General features: G+C 42.8%; 1 protein-coding gene and 1 non-coding gene across 4 annotated transcripts in view; both read left to right on the forward strand.

Annotated features, from left to right (window-relative positions):
- Positions 1-20,979, forward strand: part of LOC129852702 (myotubularin-related protein 13-like) — a 153,738-nt gene that overhangs the window by 22,607 nt on the left and 110,152 nt on the right. For all 3 annotated transcript variants that reach the window (XM_055918293.1, XM_055918294.1, XM_055918296.1), the window contains exon 2: positions 12,350-12,435. In XM_055918293.1, the coding sequence (XP_055774268.1) occupies positions 12,350-12,435 (86 nt within the window). The remainder of the gene's footprint in view (positions 1-12,349; positions 12,436-20,979) is intronic.
- On the forward strand, positions 14,054-14,129 carry trnaa-ugc (transfer RNA alanine (anticodon UGC)). The gene has a single exon. It is a non-coding gene; the product is annotated as a tRNA-Ala (tRNA).

A 20,979-nucleotide genomic window follows, 5' to 3' on the forward strand; every position in this document is an offset into this window, starting at 1 on the left:
AGGCTACTTTTGAATTATTATTGAAATGTGGTATGCTTTCTGGTGCTACGTGACTCCCGTAGCTTCATCCAAGTGGGTGCTTCATTTTGGTAGTAGTGAAGGAGTCGCTAGCTAGCTACACCTAATCTGAAGTCCATGAACTGCAGTGGCTGAGCTCAAACTTCATCCAAGTCCTGCTATGGAGAAGCCACACAGACGGCAGGGACGCAAGACACTTTGATGACACAGACCAGCTTTGCTTACTCTCCCCCTTTATGACCACCTTCCTCCGATGACCCCTCAAGCCATTAACTTTCCTGACCCTCTCATGACCACCCTTCTCATCAATTATGTTTTTCTAAATGAGTCTTTTTTTGCTTTAAAGTGCTTAGATTTTTATATAAATGAATAGCGCTATAAAAGTTGAATAAATTATTATTAATGGGTGGACTGGCTGCCATTGCGAGTGTACCCGCAGGCACAAATCAGGAAGATAAAGCAGGAAGTGTACCCATCAATATGTGCGGTGATTTGTTGATTCAACTGACATTACAAAAAATGTATTCCATTGCTAGAGCCACATCATTTCAATAAACATTCTACATTACAATGAAAATGGTTGTATCCCAGGCAGTCATTGCAAGTGAACCCATACGTTTACCAGTTAAATTGTCAGGGTTCCAAGCCTGTTCTATTCATACGTGCTTATACGGTAATTGTGCCAGCCCTAATTCTTGTTACAGTTCTGGAAGCTTGTGCAAGGCCTTAGTGTTATGACTATCTTCACCTAATATTATTTCAATCATATTTTAAAGGAATTTCTGATGTGCTCTGTCAGAGTAAGTCCGTAGCTTTCATTCATCTTCTGCTTTTGGCCAATAGAGATACTCAGGTTGTGGTGGTTGTAGAATTTACAAGATGTCAGATGTGGAAATGTCTCCTATGTTATTGAACACCAGGGATTTGTTGCCTCTATTGATTGGCTGATGCACTGGGCAGCTTCCCTTTTTGGGTTTGCACTTTGTGATGAGGCATCCTGACCACAATGGAGGAGTTCCTTCCTTTCTTCTTTAGAGTGGAGAGTGCAGGAGGGGTGATAGCCAAAGCTTGTCCAGGGAAACTCCACTTAATACACTGCTTCAGAGCAGCTATCCAGATGGGGATTCTGTTTTCCACAAATAGTAACATTCCATTCAAGTACTTATGAAAGTCAAGTAATCAGTTAGGAAAAGCCTTTGCATATTGTATGATGGAAGAGTAGGTTGCTGATTGTCACACAATGTGTGGTACTGTAGGAAGGATTGCAAAGGAAGCCATGGCAAGTCCCACTCCCTAATCAGTAACTGCCTAGTCTCTGTGATAAGATATCCGTCAATGTTCACATAAAGATCATAGCTATAGACTAGTTGTAATGGATGCCAGAGGTTTGAACTCAATGAAACCGTTTCATTCATATGCCTTGCTCTTTTAGGGAAATTAAACCAAAACAAAACCACTTATTTAGGAAAATTTTATGGCCACCATTCGTCATCCATAAAGGACATGTTAACAAATGACGCGTGCTAGGTACGTCACTGGTTGTATGGTTAACCTTCCACGGCTCTTGACCCATATTATTTTGATGGTTGATGTGTATTTTGGTCCATCTTTTCCTGTGATGCCCTGATGCCATTCCTTCCAAATATTTTCCTAGTTCTGCAGCTGCTTTCAGACACTGGAATGCTTCCTGGAATTGGATCTCTGACATCATTCACTTGATCATTTTTGATACCCTTTCCCATGCAAACCATGGCATAGTCCTTTGCATATCTTCTCTTTGGAACATCCAGTCCAGTGTGTTTAGTTCTAGGATGGGGGCGGTGGAAAGCTTTTGGACAGGTTGTTGGAGTGATGAGGGGCTTTACGTAATAACTCTTGCTGAAAAAATAGCATTCAGCACTAACTGGGTTTCATTACGTGGAGCAGCGGTGGGGGGTTTTAATAAAACCCTTGTTGTGGCGCAGAGGAAAACAGAGTTGGCAGCACCTGCCAACCTGTCTCTGACCAATCGGCACACCTGTCCACACACTGGGCCAGATGTAGGTTAGGAGCTGACGTGGAGATGACGAAAGCTGGCGGCTAGCCGCCGGCCTAGGGCCTGCCCAGGCCTCCAAGAGCTGATTTCTGGAGCAGCTCTGCTAGAAGACTAAGGCCAGGAAGATGGATGAACCTTTTTCCATTAGAAGAACCACCTGCACTAATCAAGAGACCAACGACCGTTCTATGGTTGTTTTGGAAACCGAATCAGTCAATGATGAATAATGTCTAGAGCATTATGTCTTTGGCCCCTTTCTTTTTCTTTTTTTTGTCTCTTAGGTTTTTCATTTGAGCTTGTTTTTATTGAAGCTCTTGTGATGCAAGTGTATGTAAATATTTGCTCATCTTACTCTCAGCACACTTTTTGTCTCTTGTCCCAAATTTGCTCAACAGTCACATTTTCTGTATCTTACCACAGGCCAACTTTTTAAAAATGGCCTGAGTTAGCTGTGGAATGCTCGCAGCAGTAACCTCCAGCACTGATAGTCTGTGTTGCACTAACAGACTGTGTAGAAAACTCTCAGAAGACCCAGTGATTTAACCTCTATCTTATTCTGGTCATTACTCTACTGTGAAAATACCCTGGCCAACTCATTAACATCTTGAGTCTACGAAAAACAGGTTTTTAGGACACACATGAGACCTATGTGGAGTATTTGGGAAAAACATGGTTTGGTTTACAGTTTGGTTTTGGGGGTTTGACATTTGTTTTGTGCATGTACGTTTTACAAGATTTTTGAATGTAATACACTACCGGTCAAAAGTTTTAGAACACCAATTCATTGAAGGGTTTTTCTTTATTCTTACTGTTTTCTATATTGTAGAATAATAGTGAACACATCAAAACTATGAAAAAACACATATGGAATCATGTAGTAACCAAAAAAGTGTTAGACCCTCTTGGCATTCTCTCAACCAGCTTCATGAGGTAGTCACCTGGAAAGCCTTGTTAAAAATTAATTTGTGGAATTTCTTTCTTAACTTCTTTGGGGTAGGGGGCAGTATTTTCACGTCCTGATGAAAAGCAGGCCCAGAGTAAACGGCCTGCTAGAAAGCCATAAAAGCTAGAATATGCATATTATTAGTAGATTCGGATAGAAAACACTCTGAAGTTTCTAAAACTGTTTGAATGATGTCTGTGAGTATAACATAACTCATCAGGCAGGCAAAAACCTGAGAAAAAATCCAACCAGGAAGTGAGAAACCTGAGGTTGGTCGATTTTCAACTCAGCTCCTATTGAAGATACAGTGGGATATTGGTAATGTTGCACTTCCTAAGGCTAGATGTCAACAGTCGTTAGAACCTTGTCTGATGCCTCTACTGTTTAGTGGGGCTGAAGGAGAGAGGAATGAGTCAGGTCTGCCATGACCTGAACATGCTCTGACCATGCGCGTTCACGTGAGAACGAGCTCTGTTCCATCGCAATTCTGAAGACACAGGAATACTCCGGTCGGAACATTATTGAAGAATTATGTTAAAAACATCCTAAAGATTGATTCAATACTTCGTTTGTCATGTTTTTACGGACTGTAATATAACTTTTTTAACTTTTCGTCCGTACTTTCCGCTAGACCTGCCCGCGCGTCGTGAGTTTGGAAAGTGTACTGAACGCTAGAACAACAGGGAGGAATTTGGACATTAAATGATGGACATAAACAAACATTTATTGTGAAACTGGGATTCCTGGGAGTGCATTCTGATGAAGATCATCAAAGGTAAGTGAATGTTTATAATGTTACTTCTGACTTCTGTTGACTGCATAATATGGTAGCTATATTTGTGTCTTGATTGGGCTCTGAGCGCCGACTCATATTATTGCATGGTTTGCTTTTTTCGTAAAGCTGTTTTGAAATCTGACACAGCGGTTGCTTTAAGGAGAAGTGCATCTAAAATTCCATGCATAACAGTTGTATCTTTTACCAATGTTTATTATGAGTATTCCTGTAAATTGATGTGGCTCTCTGCAAAATGAAAGGATGTTTTGTTACTTCTGAACGTAAGGCGCCAATTTAAACACAGATTTTTGGATATAAATATGAACTTTACCGAACAAAACATAGATGTATTTTGTAACATGAAGTCCTATGAGTGTCATCTGATGAAGATCATCAAAGGTTAGTGATTAATTTTATCTATATTTCTGCTTTTTGTGAATCCTCTCTTTGGCTGGAAAAATAGCTGGGTTATTCTGTGAATAGGCACTCGCCTAACATAATCGTTTGATTTCGTCATAAAGCCTTTTTGAAATCGGACACTGTTGCTGGATTTACAACAAGTGCATCTTTAAAATGGTGTAAAATACTTGTATGTTTGAGGAATTTTAATTATGGGATTTCTGTTTTGAATTTGGCACCCTGCAGTTTCACTGGCTGTTGAAGAGGTGGGACGCTACCGTCTCACGTACCCTAGAGAGGTTAATGTGCTAAAGCCAATCAGTTGTGTTGTGACAAGGTAGGGGTGGTATGCAGAAGATAGCCCTATTTGGTAAAAGACCAATTCCATATTATGGCAAGAACATCTCCAAATAAGCAAAGCGTCACGATACTCCAAGACATGAAGGTCAGTCAATGCGGAACATTTCAAGAACTTTGAAAGTTTCTTCAAGTGCAGTCGCAAAATCCATCAAGCGCTATGGTGAAACTGACTCATCAGGGCCGCCACAGGATTGGAAGACCCAGAGTTACCTCTGCTGCAGAGGATAAGTTCATTAGAGTTACTAGCCTCAGAAATTGCAGCCCAAAATAAATGCTTCACAGAGTTCAAGTAACCGACACATCTCAACATCAACTGTTCAGAGGAGACTGTGTGAATCAGGCTTTCGTGGTCAAATTTCTGCAAAGAAACCACTACTAAAGGACATCAATAAGACTAGGAGACTTGCTTGGGCCAACAAACACGAGCAATGAACATTAGACCGGTGGAAATCTGAGTCCAAATCTGAGATTTTTGGTTCCAACCAACATGTCTTTGTGAGATGCAGGGTAGAGGATGATCTCTGCATGCGTGGTTCCCACCGTGAAGCATGGAGGAGGAGGTGTGATGGTGTGGTCGTGCTTTGCTGGTTACACTGTCTGATTTATTTAGAATTCAAGGCACACTTAACCAGCATGGCTACCACAGAATTCTGCAGCAATTTTTGTCAATGTAAAAAAAAATTAAAAATAAAAAAACACTTGAGAAATTAATATTTTTCTAAGACACACTAGGCATAGGCCTAAATCAGTATTATTCATTGCTACTGTTAACTCGGGTCCCTGTTCAGTCAACACTTTCAGTGCCAAAATAATGTTTGACTAAGCCTGTTTGAGTCATTTTTTTGCATTCCTTGTTAAACATGGAGTAAATCCCATGTAGGCTAGTGATTGGGCCCATGGTGTTACTAAACAGACCAATAACTTAGTCTTCTCCAGAAAGTGATCAATATTATTCAGCACTTCTATAAACCGAATGTTATTCACTTGTTTATTTTTTGTCATGACCCCCAAGTAGGTTAACAGTGTGGAAAATCTACCAGTTGTTTGGAATTCCTCTGTTTGTTATTACAAGAGGATCCTGAAATTAGCATGTTTCTGTTCTAGGCTGACCTGGCTTGTATTAACCACAGCTGTCCGGCTGCTTTATTGTTATCTAAGGGGTAAAATCTGATGGTCTGGACTACTTTTAATTGGTTACAGAATGCAGCCTGACCAAATGTCAGGAATTCTGTATTTTGTCATCCATGAGTGGAAAGTTGAGCTTGAAACGTGGAAAGCATATGATCTCAATCAGGGAAGGGGCACTTACTGCAGACACTTGATGCGATGTCATGGACAGGGGACGGGCTCCTCAGGGCCCTACTCAGCCCACCACACAGGCCCAGAGCCCTCATGAAGATTAACGACTCCCCTCTGTCTCCAAAGCCCTGACAGAGGTCAACGTGTTAAGGGGCAGCTGACCGCTGGCTTGAGCCACTGAGGGCAGCAGCCAAATGATACTGGTGATTAGGTGTAGTAGTCCCTCCTATTGGATTCCTGCTCTCTCCCCTCTACATGACCTGCCTGCCTGTCATTTATTTTTCTTGTAACACAAGGTTTAGTGACTGTTTTATTGCTGGTCACAATTTCAATTACCAACATGGCTATTATGGCATGTTCTGTGAGCCAGTGGTTTCCTGAAATCTCTGCTGTTCCAGTTTAGATCTGGGGAGAGCACTCGGCATTGCCACTCTCCACTTGGCTGACATGTTTACAGAAACCGAATCATGGGGATAAAAAGTGTCTTGTGGAAAGATCTGTATTTTTATTTGTTTATTTTACCCCCCAATTTCATGGTATCCAATTAGTAGTAGTTACTGTCTTGTCTCATCGCTGCAACTCCCGTACGGACTCGGGAGAGGCGAAGGTCATGAGCCATGCGTCCTCCGAAACACAACCCAACCAAGCCGCACTGCTTCTTGACACAACGCACATCCAACCCGGAAGCGAGCCACACCAATGTGTCGGAGGAAACACCGTACACCTAGCGACCTGGTCAGCGTGCACTGCGACCGGCCCGCCACAGGAGTCGCTAGTGCGCGATGAGACGGCCAAACCCTCCCTAACCCGGACGATCCTGGGCCAACTGTGCGTCGCCCCATGAGCCTCCCGGTCGCGGCCGGCTGCGACAGAGCCTGGGCTCGAACCCAGAATCTCTGGGTGCACAGCTAGCGCTCACGATGCAGTGCCTTAGACCACTGCGCCACCCGGGAGGCCCAGATCCGTCTATTTTTAAGGCAACAGTGCCATGATGTACAGTAGACTGTCTTGTCAGCAAATTATCTTAATGTTACTTTTACACATCAATACAGTGCCTTGCAAAACTATTCATCCCCCTTGGCATTTTTCCTATTTTGTAACATTACAACCTGTAATTTAAATGGATTTTTATTTGGATTTCATGTAATGGACATTCACAAAATAGTCCAAATTGGTGAAATGAAAAAAATACATTTTTAAAAGAATTATACAAAATAAAAAATGGAAAAGTGGTGCGTGCATATGTATTCATCCCCTTTGCTATGAAGCCGCTAAATAAGATCTGGTGCAACCATCTACCTTCAGAAGTCTTATTATTATTCGATTGCACACAGGTGGACTTCATTTAAGTGTCACATGATCTCAGTGTGTATATGTACGCCTGTTCTGAAAGGCCCCAGAGTCTGCAATACCACTAAGCAAGGGGCACCACCAAGCAAGCGACACCATGAAGACCAAGGAGCTCTCCAAACAGGTCGGGGACAAAGTTGTGGAGAAGTACAGATCAGGGTTGGGTTATAAAAAAATATCAAACTTTAAACATCCCACAGAACGCCATTTAAATCCATTATTAAAAAATGTAAAGAATATGTCACCACAACAAACCTGCCAAGAGATTGACACCCACCAAAACTCACGAACCAGGCAAGGAGAGAATTAATCAGAGGCGCAACAAAGAGACCAAAGATAACCTTGAAGGAGCTGCAAGCTCCACAGCAGAGATTGGAGTATCTGTCCATAGGACCAGGGGCACGACAAGGTTCTTTGCACTCTGGGAGGGCGACTGTGTGAAGTTGTCAACTGTGACGGAGAGGTCTTTGAGCAGACATGCCTTCCCTGGGAGAAAGAACAGTTCTGTCTTGAGGTGGTGGGCCGACATCCAAGTTGACATATCGGCCAGACATGCAGAAGATGCGTGTCGCCACCTGGGTGTAAGAAGGGGGAAAAAGAGAAAAGTAGTTGAGTGTCATCCGCATAACAATGTTAAGGGAGACCATGTGAGGATATGACGGAGCCGAGTGACTTGGTGTATAAAGAGAAGAGATGGCCTAGAACCGAGCCCTCGGGATACCAGTAGTGAGAGTACGTGGTGCAGACACCGATCCTCTTTACTTCACCTGGAAGGAGTAGCCTGCCAGGTAGGATGCAATCCAAGAGTTGCAATCCAAGAGTTGAAGATTGACTGGTTAGGGTCATGAAGATGGTTCTGTTCGACATAAGAAAGTTGGTCAGAAACAGCACGGTCAAGTGTTTGGAAAGATAAAGAAGGGATACAGGTCTATAGTTTGACGTCAGATGAGTCGAGTGTTGGTTTTTTGAGGAGGGGAGCAACTCGGGCCATTTTGAAGTCAGAGGGGACGCAGCCAGTGGTCAGGGAAGTGAGGAATGGGAGGTCTCCAGAGATGGTCTGGAAAAGGATGGAGGGGATGGGGTCGAGCGGGCAAGTTGTCGGGCGGCCAGACCTCACTAGTCGCAGGATGGCATCTGGCGAGAGGGGAGAAAGAGGTCAAGGCGTTGGGTAGTTCTGTGTGAGTGAGACCAGTGGACTCAATAGGCTGAGTGGTTAAAAAGGTTGACAACATCCGCTACTCATTGAAAGGGGTTGAGGGATGGAGGATTTGAGGGAGGAGAAGGTGGGAAAAGAGTTTCCTTGTGTTAGAGGCAGAAGCTTGACATTTAGTGGTAGAAAGTGGCTTTAGCAGCAGGTGCAGAGGTAGAGAGGAGTAGGTGAAAGCATGATAGGTTCTCCGCAAGTTTAGTTTTCCTCTGTTTTCGCTCAGCTGCCAGGATTCCTGTTCCGTAAGCTCGCAATGAGTCACTCAGCCACGGAGCAGGAGGGGATGGCGGAGCCGGCCGGGAAAGAAACAAGACAGTGCGAGTCATAGGATGCTGAAAGGGAAGAGAGTAGGGTCGAAGAGGCAGAATCAGGAGACACAAGGAAGAAGGATTTAGCTGAAGGGAAGTGCAAAGTGGTGTACTGAACATCATTGAGATGTTGAACTATACTGAACAAAAAATATAAACGCAACATGTAAAATGAGCTGAAATAAAAGATCTCAGAAATTCTCCATACACACAAAAAGCTTATTTCTCTCAAATGTTGAGCACAAATGTATTTTACAGTGACTTTGGAAAGCATTCAGACCCCTTGACCTTTTCCACATATTGTTAGATTACAGCCTTATTCTAAAATGTTCCTGATCAATCTACACACTACCCAATAATTACAAAGCAAAAACTGGAATGGTTTTTGGTACCCTTTCCCAGATCTGTGCTTGGACATAATCCTGTCTCGGAGCTCTACGGACAATTCCTTCCATCTCATGGCTTGGTTTTTGCTCTGACATGCACTGTCAACTGTGTGACCTTTTATATAGACAGGTGTGTGTGCTTTTCCAATAATGTCCAATCAATTGAATTTACCCAGGTAGACTCCAATCTAGTTGTAGAAACATCTCAAGGATGATCAATGGAAACAGGATGCACCTGAGTTCAATTTTGAGTGTGTCGGAATCTTAAGTAAATAAGGTATTTCTGTTTTTTTGTTTTTAATAAATTTGCAAAGATTATGTAGATTGCAGAGAATTGTTTTATTTAATCAATTTTAGAATAAGGCTGTAACGTAACAAAATGTGGAAAAAGTCAAGGGGTCTGAACTTTTAATCCCTGTTAGTGAGCATTTCTCCTTTGCCAAGATAATCTATCCACCTGACAGGTGTGGCATATCAAGAACTGTTTAAACAGTATGATCATTACACCGGTGCATCTTGTGCTGGGGACAATAAAAGGCCATTCTAAAATGTGCAGTGTTATCACACAACACAATGAGATGTCACAAGTTTTGAGGAAGCATGCAATTGGCATGCTGACTTCAGTAATGACCACCAGAGCTGTTGCCAGAGAATTGAATGATAATGTTGCCACCATAAACTGCCTCCAACGTCGTTTTAAGAGAATTTGGCAGTACGTCCAACCGGCCCCATAACTACAGAGCATGTGTAACCACGCCAACCCTGGACCGCCACATCCGGCTTCTTCACCTGCAGGATTGTCTGAGACCAGCCACCCAGACAGATGATGAAACTGAGGAGTATTTCTCTCTCATAATGCAGTTTTGTTGGAAAAAACTAATTCTGATTGGCTGGGCCTGGCTCCCAAGTGGGTGGGCCTATGCCCACCCATGGCTACACCCCTGCCCAGTCATGTGAAATCCATAGATTAGGGCTTAATTTCTTTATTTCAGTTGACTGATTTCTTTATGCACTGTAAGCCAAAACTTTTAGCATATTGCGTTTATATTTGTGTTTAGTATATATTGCCCCATATAGTCTGTATTAATAGACTGAAGACTTAGATTAAATAGGTCCATTCAGCCTATCTACCAATCAAAATCCAGCGCAATAGGCTTCGCGCAGCAATCATCCTCTTGTCATTCTTGATAGTTTTCCTTCCATCTCTGTTGAGAAGAAACCTATGTGCTAAATGTATGTGTGACAGAGCTTAAACTAAATGTAAATGAAGTCATTGTGTCAAACGGCACGTTGGAAAGGAAAGCATTTTTAGATGGTCTTGGCATCTTTTAAGTTTCTTCGATTATTTTTCCATTTCTTAGCTTTCCAGATTGTTCTTTCAAATCCTCTTCAATCGCCACCTTAAATAGGTTGCAGTTTGTTGTAACTCATTACATTTTGATGACAAGTAATTACATCAAATTTTTCAAAACTCCCTATGACAATTGTAAGTCTGCCATTATGTGACAGTGACCCTGTGTTCTTTTTCATGACAAGTAGGCTCTTAAAATAGACCAGACAACACTTTGAATCTATGCAGTCCATGCTGTGGCATTGTCTGTTCAACCGTGCATTGAATACCGAACTGATAATAAAGAGATGACAGTGTTCAGCAGATCAGCCGTGTACTGCATCCCTCTCTGCCACCACAATCTATTGATCTGACCTCTTGTTTGCAGATATTTCCATGAGCTGTCTGATTGGTGATCTACCTGACAGATGCTGGGGTTGAGGAGGGTTCTCTCTCCCTTTTTCCTTTTATTCCTCATCCTCCTCTCCTTGAATCATGCTGTCAGAGTGGATCACTCCCAAATGGATGGCCTTCCCACTTCTGTAATTTGCTGTGTTAGCTGTCCGGGTTCAGTTTCTCGCACTTAATCTTTGGCCACTTTCTCGGTGAAACATCTTGATTTAATCCAACCCTGTAAATGATTTATTGGCCGTGACTGATTCCAGATCTGTTGATGCATTTCACCTTCATTATTTTAACCTCTGCGTGTTTGTTTCTCACGTCGATGGCAGTGTCACATTTGAATTCAATTTCCCTGTCAATTAACTCATTTACACTCCCTGCACATTGGTTCTGGATGCTTTCAAGTTTTTTCTTTTCAATGGCGACTTGGCTACATTAGGGCTTTGGCTCCATGCTCACTTATTTGGAAATGGGCCTATTTATTTATTGCGGCGTCTGCTAGTGCAGATGCAAATAATAGGCTAAGTTTGTAAACATATCTGTTTTGTCTTCCCCTTAGTGTGGGTTGGCAATTGGCTTGTAGGATTGCTTCACCATTTACATTTGAAGTTATACTGTGGGATTTTCACAATGAGGCCCTTTATCTACTCACCCAGAGTCAGATACCAACTCGTGGATACCAATTTTTGTGTCTATGTGCATGCTAGCAGATACCCATAGACTTCCAGTCATTGCGCTAACACTAGTTAGCATTGGCTCGCAAAACTACCTCTAACTTCATTCATACTGGACACAGAGACATATTAAAATGGTATCCATGAGTTCATCTGACTCTGAGGACGTAGATAAAGGGCATTATTGCCAAAATCCAGAAGTATCTCTTTAACATGGCAATCTTGGGTTATTTGTTAGCACTCAGGAACAACACAATCCCTCATACATTACCACTGGAGAAGCATAGGATGAATGTTCTGCCGTTATGACCCTGTAGTGCTACTCCTCTGTGCTTTCCTCTTGTGGTTGAAGTGTTCCTACAGAATGAAGAGAAAGATGGAAAATGTAAGGAGAATCATCACAGGACCTGAAAGAATGCACCAAACCGATTTGTGCCAATTAGGAAGTCTGGAAATGTGATCAAACATCAAAATGATTTGTGCGTCCTCGAATGCCCCCTTCACCTCTACTGTTTGGAAAAATTGTTTTATTAGGGCCATTCACAACCAGTATGTCCTTTTAACAATGTGAAAAGCTGACCTTTATTGTGTAAAGCGTCCATTCCACAGAACATTATCTTGACCCATGCATAATTCACCGTACACAATGCATCTGTCTGTTAACTAGAGGAGCTTATCTCTTCCCTCTTCCTGTTGGTGGTATAGGCCCTAGAGCTCTGTTATGAATTCCATAATATTGTAGATATTATTCAGGCTACTCCTCAGGTGGAGGACACTTTGACATCAGATCCGTGCCATGCCAGGTTTCCCTGCCATGCCAGGTTTCCCTGCCATTGATTGCCATTGTTTGGTTTCGTTTCCAGGTGCAGGAGAAGGATGTGGGAAGATCATCCAGCGCTTCCCCAAAAAGGACTGGGAGGGCACAGTGTTTCCCCAGGGGGTGGAGATGGTGAGTACATAACATTTAACTGAAACTGACTTATTCATGCACCCTGTGTGATAGCTGTGGTAGTGAGTTGCTTACTTCCCCTTAACCTCTCTACCTCAGTCTGCATGTTTGATGGGTGCGACTTTAATACTGCAAGCAAAGATTGAAGATAGCTCTGGTTTCTCATCGCAGAACTTGAGTTGACCTAAAGGACACATGGGGCTCTGCCTGACAGAACAAAAATGTAGAGGTTTGCATAATTTCCTGTTGTGACTGTAAGCACCATTTTAGTGGTTATTTTGTCTGCAGACGGAAAATGGGCTTGTTAAGCTACGGTGCTCCAACCAATCATGCTGTTGGAGTGCTCTGTTCACTCAGGGAGCCCTCTCTAGTAGCTCTTCTGGAACTTTCTGGAGATTAATGTGTCATTTGTACAGGTTGTGCAGTGTTCCCCTGGTTAATCTTCTCACGGTGCCGACTTGCCGGAACAGTTTTGACCAATTTTTTTGTTGTTGAAATCCTGTGAAGTGCACTGTAAAATGTTATTTTGCCATATCGTACTGACAAGAACCCCAGGAGTGGAGCAACAGTTGAGACATGTTCCCAGGACGCATATTCTTCTGGAGGGTGCAGAGCAAATATTGGCATTTCCTGTATCAACAAATGCATAATGATTGTTTATTCAAGAGTTTGTTTCAACACTTTCAGCTTCCACTAATTGGGACATTCTTACCCACCTCCCAGAATCCTCAGCTATGTCCAGCCTGTTATCGCTCTCTCTGCTGGGTGTCCCAATCTTCCTTTTTTGGTTGCATTAGGGAGTTGCATCTCTCGCTCTCCCTTTGGTCACTCTCATTATCTTTCTCCAGCCCCCTCTTCTCCGAGGGTGACTTAGGGGGGTCCTTGACTCGAGACATGGGGCCTGTTACCATCATGCACAAATCATTGCACTCATTGTGACCAAATATTTGCTTATCTGGGTCTGGAGAGATCTGGAAATCAATATCCAGGGCAGCAGTAAACTCACTGGCCCAGGCAGCCTCCCACAGTTCAACAGTGTTCTTTCTCCTGACAGCGCATGGCCAATGGGGCCTGCCCGCCTGTGTGTCGGTTTATTTGTTTGTTTACTTGGACATACTAAATGATTTAAATTAGGATGCTTTTGGCCCACAGTCAACAGTGAGGAGAGCGAGGCGCCTCTTGAATGCCACTGTCCCGCGAAGACCCTAATTACCCGATAATTTTGACAGATTCCAGGAAATACTTAAGCATTTAGTTAGAACAAGCAAAATCAGCAAAATTTCTTAAAGATGCGATCGCTGCATCATTTTGAACATTTGTTTACGTTCACATATGCACTTCTCCCCTCATGGAGGCTAAACTACTCTGCCTTTTTTAATGCCAAATGGATACACATGGACATTTATTTTTCCTCTGTTATACAGTATGTTCTAGTTCAATTTCATTTTCTCTCCTCAACAGCCCACTGGATTTTGTTACATTTAGCACTCAATGCTTTCAGTTTGTGGGTTATGTTACTCAATGTCCACATTTTTGGCATAGCCCTCAGTTTGGGACGAGTAGTGCTGAGCGATTAAAAAAATATAAATAATAATAATAATATATATATATATATATGGGTCCCATGTGGCTCAGTTGGTAGAGCATGGCGCTTGCAACGCCAGGGTTGTGGGTTCGATTCCCACGGGGGACCAGTACAAAAAAAGTATGAATGTATGTACTTGTAAGTCGCTCTGGATAAGAGCGTCTGCTAAATGACTTAAATGTAAATGTATATACACTGCTCAAAAAAATAAAGGGAACACTTAAACAACACAATGTAACTCCAAGTCAATCACACTTCTGTGAAATCAAACTGTCCACTTAGGAAGCAACACTGATTGACAATAAATGTCACATGCTGTTGTGCAAATGGAATAGACAACAGATGGAAATTATAGGCAATTAGCAAGACACCCCCAATAAAGGAGTGGTTCTGCAGGTGGTGACCACAGACCACTTCTCAGTTCCTATGCTTCCTGGCTGATGTTTTGGTCACTTTTGAATGCTGGCGGTGCTTTCACTCTAGTGGTAGCATGAGACGGAGTCTACAACCCACACAAGTGGCTCAGGTAGTGCAGCTCATCCAGGATGGCACATCAATGTGAGCTGTGGCAAGAATGTTTGCTGTGTCTGTCAGCGTAGTGTCCAGAGCATGGAGGCGCTACCAGGTGACAGGCCAGTACATCAGGAGACGTGGAGGAGGCCGTAGGAGGGCAACAACCCAGCAGCAGGACCGCTACCTCCGCCTTTGTGCAAGGAGGAGCACTGCCAGGGCCCTGCAAAATGACCTCCAGCAGGCCACAAATGTGCATGTGTCTTCCATCCCTCTCCCTACTTGGAGTAGGGTAACGCTTTTTCGGGGGTGGCTGTTGTCGTTGTGTTCCTGGTTCGAGCCCAGGTAGGAGCGAGGAGAGGGATGGAAGCTATACTGTTACACTGGCAATACTAAAGTACCTATAAGAACATCCAATAGTCAAAGGTTAATGAAATACAAATGGTATAGAGAGAAATAGTCCTATAATAACTACAACTTAAAACTTCTTACTTGGGAATATTGAAGACTCATGTTAAAAGGAACCAACAGCTTTCATATTTTTAAACGTTAGCTTTCTTACATGACACATATTGCACTTTTACTTTATTCTCCAACACTTTGTTTTTGCATTATTTAAACCAAATTGAACATGTTTCATAATTTATTTGAGGCTAAATTGATTTTATTGATGTATTATTTTAAGTTAAAATAAGTGTTCAGTATTGCTTTTTTTGGTCCTCCAATAATCGGTATCAGCGTAGAAAAATCATAAAATCGGTCGACCTCTAGTAAGAAGTTAATTGACCCCCATAAACGTTACGGACATATACCAGAAGCTGTGCCAGGCCCACCACGTCTGTTGACTCATCCAGCTGTAACACATGCAGTAATTATTTGAAAACATCTCCTGCCATGTCACTGTTGCGTCATGAAACGGTGTTTGATGAAGGCATTGTCTGTGTAGTTTTTTTGGTGTTTTCCCCCAGCATTGTCTCAGCCATATCCGCGGCAGCAGGAAGAATTAAGTCCTCCGCAATAGTATGGTGCTTGCCTGTCCTAGCCACTCGGTAGCTCACCATATAAGACGCTTCTAGCCCCTTCTTATTAATGGTATCTGTTGCTTTTATACATGTCCTACTACTCGAAACTTGTCTTAGTTTTTCGCTCAAACTCCTGTGGTTTATTTTTGAAGTTGGTATGTTTTGTTTCTAAATGTCTATGCAAGAGTGAAGGTTTCATCCAGTTGTGAGATAATTTTACACATATAACACACTGTGGCTGAGGAAAGGCGCTACTCCTAATATAAGTGAACCATAAATCAATATAGGTCTCATCATATTTGCGCCTCTTTGATGGTCCAACATCCCTGTCTGTTCGTGCTTTCCCGGGTAAGGGGGCAGTAGCTCTTCGGCTGCATCAGATTCACAACTGTCAGTTTCCATGCTAGCTGGGCTAACAACAAATGTAGAATTCTTGATGCTAGCATTGGATGTGCTCGTGGAAGCAGAACAACTTGTGTTGTCGACAGGTGCAGTTGTAGTACTGCTGGTATGTGTAGTACAGCTGGTATGTGTCTATGGATGCAGGCCTTAATTTATTTAACAATTTAATCTATTTTAGAGCAAACAGAATGAGCAGCAGCTACGTTTGGCTACATACGGACCGTTAGTGGAATTCCCGCAAGAGTAACTTTTAATGTGATTGGATATTAATTATTTGACTAGGCTACTTTTATTTGACATTGTTGTCAACACTAGATGGTTTAATTTTATTTTTGGCTGTGAAACGAGGCTAATCAGGCAGGGGGGAAAAATGTATAGCCCCATTGTAAAATCTAAATGGACTGGTTGAAAATGACACTTAAAAAAATAAAATAAAAGATATATATATAAAAAAATGAATCACGTTTTTATTTGTCCTACCCCAGACCGCATTGCGCGTACCCCTGCAGGTACCCCAGTTTGGGAATACCTGGCCTAGATCATCTGACATTCAAGAGAGAGGAAAAAACATTTTCTGACATTTCTGACAAACATTTCCTGCTTTGGTGAGACTAGCTCTGTCTACGTTGTTCTCTTGCTTTGTGTAAATATAACATTTATTTAAATAGGCTATAGGAATATAGGCAATTTACTCAATGTCTACCATGCACTGTCCTGCTGTGTGCTGCCTGTTCCAGTTCTGATCAGAGTACTTGTTCGATACAGTGATTTTTACTTATCCATTCGGACAACTGAAATCTACTTTCTGGTTGTCCCACAATTGTTTTACTTTGCCAGGACAAGGTCTTAATGTCAAGCCCTGCTCACCTCAGTGCTGAGTGACTCCACACTTTGATTTGCCCTGGTGAATGAGGTTTCCTGTTAGCTGTTAGCTTGGCTGGGGTATACCTAGTCCCTATTTGGTTTGAGTAGAAAAACAGGATGATGGAATTAGCCTTTTGTCAAAGGATTTTCTTTTTTCTTACTTCAGAAATTGAAACTTTGTTTGATTTAGGCTCGGCCTAGTCATGCAAACCTCATGTAGCATTGACATACTAGTCAGAATAAATAGACCTCACTCTGTATGCATACAAGTCATTCTTGTTTTTCTCTTGACATTAAAGTAGACGTTACAATCCTGTCCATTTTTTATGCAGTCAGGTGGTTTCTTGGTAAGCCCAGGCACATTCCTCCTGGCTTAGGTGAAAGTGAACTAGGGAGATTTGGTAGCATTACTAAGATGCTCACTAGTCTCTCTGTGCTAAGCTGAAGCTTTCTCCGGTACCAACTGTCTTGTCTAGAGAAGCGCTTTGCATTTCAGAGTAATCATGCATCACAACAGCCGTCTGAGTTTGATAGCACAGTCAGTCAGTTTCATCCAGGCCTTTCAAGAGGTCCAGTGAAATAGACCAGACTGGACTGTAACGAACCAGACCGGCAGGTGGAGGAGCCCGTGAGCAGCCTACCTGTTTGTTGCATAATCTATGTCAATGTTGTGGAAGCCAGATTGGATTGAGAGAGGAGCCTATTTTCTTTCAGTGGGAATGGGAAATATTTGTAAACCTCAGTGATTTCCGTTAATGGTTCGATGTTCCTTTTCAAGGAAAAACAGAGACCTGTATGGATGCAGCAATATACTGCCTACATCTTTTTTTTTCAAATTTAAATAAGGTCCCACAGTTGACAGTGTATATCAGGGCAAAAACCAGCTCAGACAGGATTGTGCCAAGGCACTGATCTGGGGAAGGGTACTAAAACATTTCTGCAGCTTTGAAGGTCCACAAGAACCCAGTGGCCTCTATCATTCTTAAATGGAAGAAGTTTGGAACTACCAAGACTCTTCCTAGAGCTGGCCGCCCGGCCAAACTGAGCAATCGGGGGAGAAGGGCCTTGGTCAAGGAAGTGACCAAGAACCCGATGGTCACTCTGACAGAGCTCCAGAGTTCCTCTGTGGAGATGGGAGAACCTTCCAGAAGAACAACCATCTCTGCAGCACTCCACCAATCAGGCCTTTATGGTAGAGTGGCCAGACGCAAGCCTCTCCTCAGTAAAGGCACATGGCAGCCTGCTTGTAGCTGTGATACCTGAAATCAATTATCTTGTTATACAACGGGTGGGTCTAATCCTGAATGCTGATTGGCTAAAACCGCATTGCAGCCGGTGTCTATTCCACAAGTTACCACCGGCTATATCTATTACGTTAAAATGCCTATTTACTCTGTTTCATCTGACTGCGCAATCCACTATCTCATCAGCCCAGCCAAGCAATTTATAAACTTGATCTCCACTATAAAAGCCTCTAGACATTATCTAACATTTCTTTTAGACTAACAATTTGTTTTCAACAGCGGAGATCTGTATAAACCTTGCTGTCTCTCCGACATTTTCAACTGGGTTTCAATATTCAAATTTGACCTCCGGCTGTCCCATAGTAGTGAAGGAGTTGGGACGAGACAGATAGGCAGGCAGCGTTTCTCATCCAGTCTAAATCATGAATCAGCTGGTATCATTTTTATGGATATATGCAAAGAAATGTCAATTGAAATAAGGTAAAAGGTGTAGCTAGTTTGCAGTCTTTCCAGCTTCAGTTTGAAGTGATTGTTTTAGCTGTGTTGTTGGCTAGCTCCTCCGAACAACAGACGATTAGGTACATTTTCTATGCAAGACAAAAATCACGCTTCATTAGCTCTTAAGGAGGTATCCAAATAATGTTACTAGAAAAAACTGCTTAAGCAAATGCAGCTACATTGCTGTTATTCTGACTTTTTGACCATCACCAAGTTAGCCATAGTTGGCTAGCTAGCAAGCAAGGGATAAGAATGTTGCCAGCCAGTATGGCAATGGAACATTTTAGAACAAACAACTAGATCTCATCCATAGATACTGAACATAAAGACTGAATGACTGGGTCGTGTCTCTGGCACCCGAACCGATAGAATGAACAACCAGCCGGCTTGGGTAGCAACCCTAGATTTGTGACAGGACTATATCTTGTGGTAGTATGAAAAATTCATAAATTTTGTTTTTAATGAAAATATGTCAATCGTTATTTGAATATGTTTATAATCTGTTGTATAAAAGTGATATTGCCCTCGAAGCCGTTGTTTGGAGTATATATTGGCACGGTTTGTCAGCACTCGTCTTCGTCTTGGGCCTAACACCCGTGACAGTATATCCTCCAAACACTAGCTTTTCTGGCATTATTACTTAATTGTAGTTCGCCACGGTATGCTGCTACTGTGAGAATGTGACATGCAGGTATGACTGCTAGGATGAAAAACCCATATCAAGGAATGCTCATGAAATATGCTATCATGTGCATATATTAGCACTGCCTTTTCACAAGTCTGAGTCTGTAATACCAAGATGTTTCAAGCAGACCACCATAGTCCCTGTGCCCAAGAACACAAAGGTAACCTGCCTAAATGACTACCGACCCGTAGCACTCATGTCTGTAGCCATGACATGCTTTGAAAGGCTGGTAATGGCTCACATAAACACCATTATCCCAGAGAACCCTACACCCACTCCAATTTGCATACCGCCCCAACAGATCCACAGATGATGCAATCTCTATTGCACTCCACACTGCCCTTTCACACCTGGACAAGAGGAACGTCTATGTGAGAATGCTATTCATTGACTACAGCTCAGCGTTCAACACCGTAGTTCCTTCAAAGCTCATAATTAAGCTAGGGACCCTGGGATTAAACACCTCCCTCTGCAACTGGATCCTGGACTTCCTGACGAGCCGCCCCCAGGTGGTAAGGGTAGATAAAACACAACCGCCACGCTGATCCTCAACAAAGGGGCCCCTCAGGGGTGTGTGCTCAGTCCCCTTTACTCCCTGTTCACTCATGACTGCACGACACAAACACCATCACTTAAGGTTGCTGATGACCCAGCAGTGGTAGGCCTGATCACCGACAACGATGAGGAGGAAGTCAGAGACCTGACCATGTAGTGCAAGGACAACAACCTCTCCCTCAATTTGATCAAGACAAAGGAGATGATTGTGGACTACAGGAAAAGGAGGACCAAGCATGACCACATTCTCATTGACAAGGCTATAGTGGAGCAGGTTGAGAGCTTCAAGTTGCTTGGTGTCCACATCACCAACAAACTAACATGGTCCAAGCACACCAAGACAGTTGTGAAGAGGGCACGGCAAAACCTATTCCCCCTCCAGGAGACTGAAAAGATTTGGCATGGGTCTTCGGATCTTCAAAAGCTTTAACAGCTGCACCATCGAGAGCATCCGGACGGTTTGCATCACTGCCTGGTATGGCAACTGCTCGGCCTCTGACCGCAAGGCACTACAGAGGGTAGTGCGTACGGCCCAGTACATCACTAGGGCCAAGCTTCCTGCCATCCAAGACCTCTATACCAGGCGGTGTCAGAGGAAGGCCCTAAAAATTGTTAGACTCCAGCAACCCCAGTCATAGACTGTTCTCTGTTACCGCACGGCAAGCTGTACCGGAGTGCCAAGTCTAGGTCCAGTGCCTTCTAAACAGCTTCTACCCCCAAGCCATAAGACTCCTGAATATCTAATCAAATGACTACCCAGACTATTTGCAACCCCCCCCCTTTTACGCTCTGCTACTCTATTATTTATGCGTGGTCACTTTAATAACTCTACGTACATGTACATATTACCTCGACACCGGTGCCCCCGCACATTGACTCTGTACCGGTACCCCCTGTATATAGCCCCGCTATTGTTATTTACTGCTGCTCTTGTAATTATTTGTTATTGTTCTCTTACTTTTTCTAGGTGTTTTCTTAAAACTGCATTGTTGGTTAAATGCTTTTAAGTAAGCATTTCACTGTAAGGTCAAATACCTGTTGTTGTTTTTGGTGCATTCAAGTAAATGTGTATTTGTCACATCTCAGTTGTAAATAAAGTATGCTGACTTATCTCAAAAGGTACTAAAAAGATCAGAACAATTTATTTATCTGAACTTTGATTTTGGCCACTAGGTTGAA

This window comes from Salvelinus fontinalis, chromosome 4, assembly GCF_029448725.1.
Source record: "Salvelinus fontinalis isolate EN_2023a chromosome 4, ASM2944872v1, whole genome shotgun sequence".
NCBI lineage: Eukaryota > Metazoa > Chordata > Actinopteri > Salmoniformes > Salmonidae > Salvelinus > Salvelinus fontinalis.